We start from the raw sequence: 11024 nt of genomic DNA on the forward strand, positions 1-11024 counted from the left end.
ACACATATCTGTTAGGACCATCTGCGTTTCCAGGTCAACCCCACTTTTAAACCTGATTCTTTTTTTCGACTTTGCCGCTCACCCCAGTACATGGAACGTTAATTTATCGTAATCCTTTGAAGAGGGGACCTGGAGGAAGCTCGCCCAGTCAGTGTGTTCCCTTTTGCCGTTTCAAGTCCAAATGCTGTGTGGCATGTTTGACATAGGGAATGAAAGGAACAACTCAGGCTGTTAGCTAGGAGAGAGCCAGGGTACAAGGCCACGGCAATCAGGAAAACTTGGTCCGGCACTAGGCATGACCTCAATAAAATACCTCCAGTCCTACTTTTAAAAGCATTAGTCCAGGGCAAATTAAAAAGTAGAGTGCAATTAAAAGAAATCACTGTGTAAATGTTAGCATGTGGAAGTTTTTCTTTTCCTCCCCCCCTTCCTCCTAGCTGAACAAAGAATGCCCCAGAGGCAGAGCTGCGCAGCTGCTGAATATTACTACACCCATGTGTTTTAAATAAGACCCCATTATAATCAAAATCATAAAAACTCTTAAACGTTTAAATTTAAGTTAACCAATGTAGAGTTCAAGACTTTGTGAGCATTTTTGTAGTTCCTAATTGAATCTTTGGAAGGAACAGATTGAGCAGCCATCAAAGGAGCCATCATTATTTGTAACAAATACAATGCTCTATTGAAAGTACTTAAAGGAAAAGTACATGTGATTACCAGTTCTATTTCTGTAAACATTTTGTGTTTGTCCTTATGACCAGACGATGCATCCATCCAGGGAAATGCCTCTGTTATGCAAGACCGCAAGAAAGAGTTTACAGAGCATGTTGACTGATACAATCAGCTGCAGCACACTGAAAATGTGTGTGATGTTAATAGGTTATTTCCAAAAAACTCAAAACTACACGGATTATGCAGCTGCACACTGGTAACATCAGAATTATGGGATGTCCTAGTGGCCTAGTGGTCTTGTAATGGATTCCTGGGTTCAATACACTAAGAGATATCTGTGTATTAGCAGTTGTATGAATGTATATTTTAACAGATTAAAACAGATAAAAAAATGTATAATTAAGATATAGTGTCTTCAGTCTTTGGGAAACTGTCATCAGAGTATTTTATGTCAGCTAAGAAAGGGGAAATAAAACTTAAGATTCAGGGGTTATGACAGGGTCAGACCTTAACAGAAATTCTACACAGAATGTGTTTCACAGTTGTATTTTAGTTTATTACATTTAAAATTACATAATCTGTGCTCCGTAATCTTTTATCCGTTTATATTTATATAAGCGACTTTGAGTTTTTGAAAAGCGCTATATAAATCCAATTTATTATTATTATTATTATTATTATTATTATTATTATTATTATTATTATTATTATTATCTACCACAGAGGCTGGTTTTCGGGGATTAAAGGCCACAGTGTCGCTTTTTTGACTTGCCGCTTTTTTAGACTTTTGTGACCCTTTATACAATGGTTTTGTTGCATTTTTCAACCTCTCTGAGGCCTTTCCGATGTTTTTGTTGCTTTTTTCGGCGTTTGGCGCTTTTTTGGACGTTTTTTTTTCCAAATGTTCCGTATTTAGTTTCCGTTTTTTAATTACGGGGCAGAGTCCGGGTAATGAGCTGCCAGAACATTTTCTGTTTATTTACGGATTTATTTCTTAGAGTTAGCAATGGTTTTCAGCTTCACTGCGTCTGGGACGGCTGCTATCGTGTATCCTCGCTCATAGCTCCTCGGAGATCCCACCTCGATCCTCGATCCTAGTTCCTCGGGTCAGGAATAAGAGCTTTGGGACGGCCTTCACAAAGGAGGGCCAGAAAGACTTCTGGTTCAGGCTAGGAGCAAGAAGATATCAAATAAGAGACTTGGGAAGCAGCTGTTGTTGGCTAAAGTTAACTAGTTCCATTTCACAACGTTTACTACGTGTTTAAACCTGCACTTGTGACGTTAAATAGAACGGTCACATGATTACGGTCACATGATTAATCCGCCACTGTGCAGCTGTAAATAGAATGGTCGTATTTGTCGTTTTTGGAGTCCATTGGAGTTTATCCAGAGCGACTTCCAAATGAATCTAGTAGACTCTGATACAACCGTCCTGTAGAACAAAACCCCCAAAAGAATAGACAAAAAAATATATACACTTCATTAAAACAGCTGACTTAATTAGACAACCTGCAGTAGTCAGAGGAACTCATTCAAAGTGGATTTGAAGTGAATTAATTTTCCGAGAAACCATAGGACCAATTTGCGGATACATTCGGTGGGGCCTACTGGTCTGCAGAAGTCTGCTGTATGCTCAACCCTTTAGTTAGAAGTCACTGAGGGTGTCGCCTCACACCAGGACAGATGAGTTTCCATGGGAGGAACAAAGATGTCTGGCCAAATCCACTTTTCCCCCTTATTAAAATGGATATTTCCGAGCTGTCAGAGGGTGAAGTCTGGGTTTTCAGAGAGCCTCGCTGACTTCTCGCTGACAGAGGGCTTCCTTTCCCCATAGGTTCAATATCTCCTGTGGCTCTCCCTCCCACCGTGTGGTATAGCGGGTTCCCGTTGGGTCCCGAGCCAGTACAGCTCTGGCAAGCTGTTCACTTTTCACTTAGCAGCACACACTAATTTACTGAGACTGAGACTTTCAGGTCCGCGGTGCATTTCCCACGTTCCAGCTGAGAAAATATATCATTAGTCCCTCATCGTGTAATGCTTGCCACGTTACGTTATAAAAGCTGGGTGTAAAGCGACATGGATAAAACAGGAGTGATTTCCAGTGTGCCTCATTTTGACTGCCTGCTTGGAATAAGTGGTGGGTGTTAAGAATTTAAAAAGGGGACAAGATGCGGTGTTGAAAAGGCCATTTTGCTTACTAAATACTCCTGGGTGGCTGGAAAACTAAGCATTTCCATTGCAAATGCCTCCAATAACGTATTACAGCCATACGAGTGTAAGCCTTTACGAGCCTGCCTTGAAAGTTATATGGATTAATTAACTTTCCAGGCAAATTAAGATTCCATGCTAATTGTAGTCTAGGTATGTTTAATGAGATCGAAACAGAAGATGGGTACTGCACAAATAAGTCCCCCCCCCCACATATGGTTACTCTCTGCTGTAACGCTTGATGAAAGAATAAAAAGAAGTTTGTTTACCGCTCAGAGGCAAAGACTCCACAGTTAGGCCGACATCCACAGAACTGTCGCAGAGTCCAACCTTTGTGTTGCTCTGTCATTACGCGCCGAGTGTGAGCGAAGACCCTTTTTTTGGCACGAGACCACATCTTTCTGGGTTCTTCGCTTCACAAACATTTTTACAGGCGTGACAGGCTGCGACCGAGCGGGCCGCAACAGACAGCTCTGTCACCTCAAAACAACCACCCCGCAGGGCCACACGGGACGGCTAAATATATCGCCTCCCAGGAACTGTTGAGTCTGACCGGCTATCTTGTGGCTTAATTAACTAACACAGGACACAGGCGCAGCAAATTAGAGGCCAGTGGAAGCTCTTTGACTGGATGCTTTGCAGGCTTACCACATGGCGACCACAGTGCAAATGGCCTCTAATATCACTCATTGATGCCATATTGTACACCCAGTCACCCCACTTCATAGGGCTGGGATGACATGCTTTAGTCCAGAGTCGATTCTTTCACGATACATGGGTGCCGATTCAATTTGCATTGCGATTTTCATTTCCTTCTTTAACAAAACCAAAAGTTGAAAAATACACTTCTAGAGACAATATATCATGGGACATTTCTATGAACTGATAGTTGTTCTAAGAAGAATGCACATCACGTATCATCAGTCTGTCAGTCTGACATTTATTTCATTTGTAAAGAAACAACTGCTTTTGCTCTGTTTTGCTGGAAACGGATATGATGTAGCGCCGCCGTATTATTTAGGTAAAACATTAGTAAAGAAAATATTTTTTTTTAAAACTATCGATTCGAAGAATCAGTTAAAAGAAAGATAGTCACAAAAGAAATCCTGATATATACGATTTTGTCCCCCACCCCTACCACTTTACATCTTTACTCTGTGTTTAGCATGTTACCCAGTGCTCCTACCCGTCCACATTACTTGGAAACCATCTTCTACACCTCCATCCCTCTGTATCCTTAATCACAAGTGCACAAGCCATTCATGTGGTAGCAATTTGGGCCGGGCCGACACCCAGTGGTGAATGTGCCTGACCCCTTTTCTGCCCCCTCTATCCCCCCCACTCCACCTCCGACACCCTCAGGAAAGCCACATCTATGGCAGGAGCCTTCAGGGCCCTTACTGTCGGCCCCAGCCCATTAAAGTCAGGGTTGTGTGTGTGTGTTGGCATCTACGAATCAGAAGTATTACAGGTTACAAAATGTTGTTCTGGGCATGTAAGTGACTTCAGCAATGAGTATGGCATAAACACAGTTTCAGAAGCACTATAATCCTATTTAAATACCATTACTGTGCAGTTCCTATTAAAGTCTCTCGCAAGGATCACTGGCATTTTAATGAAAGTCATAAGCATCCACGTTACCTAGTTAAAACCAGTGTGCCTTTGCAGTGGTATCTGCTATTATTTATATCTTTTATCAGGAGTAGTGGAAAAGGATAAAAAAGAGCTTACATTAAAGCAAAAATCCATGAATGCATTTATTACATCCTCATATTAGGAAATAGAGTAGCAGTTTCACTTTTTTTTGCATCCACAGTAGCAGAACACAGGTTTTGTTGGTGCAGGGGCTCCTGTTAAATTGTTTCATTGCCACAGAAAAGCAGTGCCCTTTGACTCCGTGCAAAAGACATCATCCGCTTACAAGCTCTCACAATAAAACCCACGCGCGCTGTAATAAGCCCCGCTTTGTTTCGAATACATCCAAGTGAAAACATTTATTGGACTAATTACAATGGACTCCCATTGGATTTTCTTCCTGTCTTACACATGCTTTGGCATTGTTCCCAGTATTGTGTCAGAACGTCTCACCAGCCATGGCTGTGGTTCTAACTGCCATGCATGGAAAGGCGAGGAGAGGAAGGAAGGGAAGGAAACAAGGAATAGTGGATTAACACTGTGGCGGTCGTGTGCTTTCCATGGTCAGAGGCCATACTTCATACATCTTATTTTCAAACAAAAACGCAGATGGAGTTTCTGTCACGGCCTTGTTTTGAGGGAATATGTAAAGATCGAGGGCACTGTGAGAGGTGCAAGGAGCCTGGGGGATGCTTTATGGGTTTGGTAGCGATTAGTCAGTCGTAAATAAGTCGAGGTAATTCCTAGTAGGAACAGCAAACGCATGGGAATGGGGCGGGGGGGGTGAGAACTGGACAGAGACAAAAACAGGATGATGTTGAGACAGGGACAGATGGGGTCAGTCCAGATAGGTATAGTAACCCTCCGAGATCATACCTCTTATGTCATATTCAATATTTCCAGATCAATACAGTGCAGAGACTTATATAGCCTACAAATCTATATATCTCTACATTCTTAAGATATTGAAAACAAAGGCAGTTGTTGCAGTGATGAACCACACATTTATTTTACATTCAATTACTTTTTGGACACAAATTATACATTATATATTATGTAAAACCAATCATTACATCAACATTGAATGTAAATATATCTTTTTTTATTTTGAACATGAGAAATGTAACACTGAATTCATTGGTAACTTACTGGTTTTATCTGGCAAATTGTACTTACATAAAAGCAAAATAACAAATGTCCCCCCCCCCCAGTTTCACTGCTTTTTATGTGCATTCAAGGAATATATTAAGTCTCAAACTCAAACTTAGACACTAAAAAAAAGCAGTGTCAAAGTGTACAGTGAACTTTTAAAAATAATGTATTTTGTTTTGTCCCTTATTGCTATTTTATATAATTGTTTATTCATCCCCTTTTACATAGATTCTTTGTTAATAACACTATTTTTTATGGTCATATTATTGTTTCTCTGGATCAGTATTTTGATTAGGTTACGTATCTGAAATGTATATTTGAATGTTTTTTCAATAAAGTTGTGAAAAAAACACTGTAGACTTACTTTTTTTTGTTTAGAAGCAGAGCAACGTGCCGTTTCAACGAGGTCTTCCATGCAATTGTAGGCCATCCAGAAGCTTCTTAATACATCATGGAATTGCAGTGTCTTTGTACAATAAATCCATAATTATGAATCCATAAATCAAGTTACGTAATGTTCGATATTTCAGCATCATTTCAAGATAGCTTTGTTCTGATTGTTTACCATGGTAGCTAGAATCTGGCCCTTTCCAGAGAGGTCTTCCCCTAGGACTTCCAGAAGCTTTCTAATCCAGTCTGGAACCGCAGTGTCTTTTCTGAGACTTTGCACAATAATTCAGGAACCATAAATCCACTGTTTATCTTGATTCCCGGAATGTTGTCAGGTGAGTGTGTCGACCAACCAGAGGCTGACTTCCTGATATGAATATCTTCTTTTTTGGTGTTTTCAATCACAATGTTGGAGATGCTGCCCCCTTCCTTACTGTGTTACTTTGCCGCTACGTATACTAAATGTGGAACGAACACTAAATGTGAAACGAACGGGCCAAAATAACGATATAACTGCATAAATGCAATCAATAGTGCATCGATTCTCAGAGCCGAGCTGCAGGTTATTCAGGCAGCCTGTATCGATGAGTGCAATTTGGATGTATCATAGCAGACAGGAAGTGCATTGGAGATGGCACAACTAACTTTTTGGATAAAGCACATGCACTTTTCAATCTAAAGAGTGTTATATTTGTGTTAGTTACAGACAGTGCTTAGTTTAATGTCCTCTGATTGCTAAGACGTGGGAGAACAAGTTTCAAAATCCAAAAGCCTTAGACATTATTGATCTCTGTGTGATTTCAACCCATTTCTGTGAGATTCAATTCCAGTTTAGTCTTTTGTATTTATAGTCATTTAGCAATGTATAGATACATGTGACATCCCAACAGTATAGATGTCTTTATAGCCCAGATTGTCTGGTCTAAAACATGAATGTGCAAAACAGGGTTGAGGTTATATAAGCATTATTACAAGGAAACCAGGCGAACCAAAGATTGGTTAAAAATGGCTTAAACCTCTGAGTGTTAAACACAACTGCAACGTTTTGTAAAGGTAAAAATACGATACAATGACGTTTTTCCCCTTCTTCAGCCTTTGTTCACAGCAGACATTTTGACTCGGTGTTACTCCTGAAATTCAAGACGGCTCAGTTCTGTCCAAATGTCCCAGGAGCCAGAAACTGAAGCAGCTAAATGGAATTCTGCCATCATAATTAATTATAATTATTAATAATAGTTATTATGTATCCACCTGTGTTTTACCTACTGTGACAAAATGGCTTCTTTGAAAAAGCTCAATTTCTAATTAAAACACAATTTCATATAGTGACATTCAACTTTATTGTGAAAATCCACAGCAGTATCAGATATTTAGCAAAACCAGTGGACAATGCAGTCACATCACTGAGTACATGCACATTAACTACAGCATGATGAAGTTTAGAAACATTTGAATTGTACAGTAGTTGTTGGAGCAGGAATTCTCAGAATCTGCAGCACAATCCGCAGACACCGGGGGTGCAGCAGCTGCAGCAAAAGCGACAATCATAGCTACGCTTGTGTCTGTTGTTATACGGCATCTGTGTGAAAGACAAAAGACATGAGCAATGTGTTCATCTCCAGCGTCATCACTCACTCTGTCTATTCTCTCTCCTTCTATAGAGAGCATCAGGGCACTTTGTAGGGAAAACACACATTCACTTCCATTTAAATTAGCTCAACGTCCATTCAGTTAGCTGAACGTACCTTCCATGAGTCCACCGATGTCTCCTCATGTTCAGCAGCCAGATTCTCAATGCCCATTGGCTCCTCCAGCTCTTGCACCTGTTGAGGAGTTGTGCACATTTACAGAAGGAACCACATTTTAGCATTTTGATAAAACATTTAAAGCTAATAAGTGAATGAAATGAGTTTAAGTCAGGTTCTTCAGTGACTGGGACAGCAGAGCTCTGCTGAATACAAATAAAGGTGAGCACGACAGCCACTGCAACTGCAACACTGAATGTCTTCATCCTAGGATGGTTCAAATTGTTCAATCAAGTAGACTTCTTCTGACCTTTTGGTGTCTCCGTCAGCTCTTTGAGGGAGTTCCCCTGTGTGATGGCTGAGTGTGTAAAACATGCTGATATTTATAAATCACTCAGGCCACTGTTGCTCCATCACTGGCAGCACTGACATGGCTCCAGGAATGGGCTGGCATCACTCCCTGGATGATACTGGGAATGGTTGGAGGAAAGTCCAGAGGAATGGGATGTTCCCTAGTTTTGATTGTAGGAATCTAATGTTAAAAGGAGACCATACACCATTCAAATGAAAAATAACATCCATTTAAAACAACACTGATGCACGACGATGCACATCTTACACCTACGACCTACGGCTTAGATATGTACACAGGGTTTGGCTTATTAAAGCTGAGGTAAGGTAACATACAGAATGTTTTAGTTACGAGAAACATGTAAAAATGAAAATAGCATTACAAAAGTTTACAATCCAGCTTAACATTTGGTCAGAAATTCAACAGCCTGCTGGTAATACTGTCAGAAAATGACTATTGAAATATAATAAGGAAAGTGTTTATTTCTTAAAATGAATAAAACCCATTTGCGCGCCGCTCTGGGTCAGCTGGCTGCCCTTGAACAACTGTCCTATAGGTTGTTTGACAAAGTGGAGGAGAACAACTTGAAATGGGGGAAGTATCACTCGTACACTTGGGACATTTAATGGCGTTCCGGCTCATAAACATAGCATTTAACTGGAAAACATGACCGATGCATACATTTTGATAGAATACTGTACCTACAAACAGTAAAGGCAAGGTTGTAAACTCAAGGGCTCTTCATCACTGTCTTTTTCCTTTTTTTTTTATTTCCTTTTTTATAATTTTCTAAAATGTATTTACAGTTTAGTTTTTGTCTATGTCTTCCTTTCATTCGATTTTGTTGTACATGTACTGCTTCATTTTTCTGATATGCATGTGTGCTTACATTTTCTGAAAAACCAATAAACTGTTAATCATTTAAAAAAATTAAAATAAAACCCATTTAAAAAAAAAAAAGAATAAGCACACACCAATTGTCCCTGGATGGAAATTCCCTGGATTGGACAAAGAAAACATGGTTAAATAAAATGTTTACATCATGTGGGACATCTTTTAGACTTCTTTCATCTTCAAGTGGAAGTAAGCTTAAATCGTTCAACTTCAGTTTCTTTAACGGATTTGATAAAAGCTTTATCAAAGAACACAACCAGACCACTGAGAAGTTATATTGTAATAATTGGTTGTATTATTAAAAGACAAGGTGATGATTGCTCTTAATATGTAAACAGATGTGGATCCATTCATTGTTTTATTTGTTGACACTGATGTTGTGGTCACATGACAGGCCAGCAGGGTTTTTCCAGGGTAAATGAGAGGGAGTAAAGTCGGGGAAATTGATTTTTGCACAAGATACTGGGCGTTTCCCAATATGTGTCTTGACTACTATTGACTTGTGTTCTTGTGTCCCTGTGAAACGTCATCTTGTGTTGCCAAAGTACTGTCCCAATACACAAGTTCGCATTTCGCCAAGAACAGTTAAAATTCCCGGATGTATTCTTGACATGCCCATTTACCGAGGATACATCGGTTGGTAACTTGTATGAACTTCGCAGCACCTGTATCCCAACATTCATTTCGGCATTCAATGATGGTTGGATTTCTAGTACATAGACAGCCCAAAAACGGGACAATTTTAACAATTTTTGCCATCTTTTTCATCACTAAATTTATTTCTGAGAACATTTTAGGCGAGAAATGAAAGGTTTAGATTTCAAATATAGGCAGTCTTGCGAAAATCTTTGCCGAATTGCCAATATGCTCATAGACTGTAGTCTTAGTATGAGATATGCACGTTTCTTTTCGGGAGACTTGTTTAAATTATGCCCTAGGCTATAGCCTACATTATATTTTGTATTTAGTTCATATTTTTGTATTTGTTTTCTGATTTATTAGAAGTTGAGTTTCAGTCTGTATGATAAATGAACAGTTGTACATAAAGTGGTAACCTGCTATGATATTTATGTAGACTAAAGGGGAGACACCAACCTTTATAATTTGAATTTCTAATTTCCATCTCCCTGGGCATATACAGTGCACTACAAATAATATAGAAAAGATAATTCCACATAATACTAATAGGAACACATAGGGCACACCAGTGCATATGCCTATTTTTTATTTTTATTTAAACTGACTTAAACTTATACACTAATAATAGGGATCGCGTTTCACTCTTTTGAGTAAGTAAAGGGTGTTTGAGCTAAACCATAAACAATAAAATTAAAGCTCAATTAGTTTTATTTTTCAATATTATTGCAATAGTTGTAGCATTATGAGGTTATCTTGTCCGGAGATTGTTTTAATACAAAGTGGTTATATTGTTGTGGTTTTTATATCTAGCTGTTATTTTGGAGCCTTGCAGGTAGCCTCTGTGCTGGGGGTGCTGAGCAATAACAGGCAGAACACACCATCTCAAATTGTTAACATCATTTTCTGTGCTTGTGAACTTGCAAGTTTATTTTTCCAAGAACAACCAGCAAGAACGTTCTCCCCAAGAACACAAGTCCGTACTTTGCATTCTTGGTATTGAGAAACGCCCTTTGAACTCTCTTTCCAGAGGGCAGTAGTTGGATGAGGGACCTGGCAGGGTGGAAGGGGTCGTCAAGCACTTTCTGCACTTCGCTGAAGGACATCCTTTCATGTCCCTATTGTCAGGGTCCCACCGCCACCAGCACTCACTCCTCCCCCGTCACTCACTCCCCTCAGCCACTCACAATCTCCTCAGTACTGATTACACACACACCTGCACTTCATTACACCACATCATCAGTTCACCACCTGCACCTCATTAGTCCACCACCTTCATAAGCAGCACACACACACATACACTCCTTGTCTGGTCTCGTTTGTATTACGACACTTAGACT

At 39.7% G+C, this 11024-nt stretch overlaps 1 protein-coding gene across 1 annotated transcript; it reads right to left on the reverse strand.

Moving 5' to 3' along the window:
- Nucleotides 1-7540: 7540 nt before the first annotated feature.
- On the reverse strand, nt 7541-8068 carry LOC114557338 (hepcidin-like). Its single transcript, XM_028580767.1, has 3 exons — nt 7991-8068; nt 7803-7880; nt 7541-7636 (listed from the first exon to the last, which is right to left on the reverse strand). Exons 1-3 carry the CDS (start codon nt 8066-8068, stop codon nt 7541-7543), a joined length of 252 nt encoding a protein of 83 aa, XP_028436568.1.
- Nucleotides 8069-11024: the final 2956 nt, after the last annotated feature.

Source organism: Perca flavescens, chromosome 6 (assembly GCF_004354835.1).
Source record: "Perca flavescens isolate YP-PL-M2 chromosome 6, PFLA_1.0, whole genome shotgun sequence".
In the NCBI taxonomy this organism is placed as follows: domain Eukaryota; kingdom Metazoa; phylum Chordata; class Actinopteri; order Perciformes; family Percidae; genus Perca; species Perca flavescens.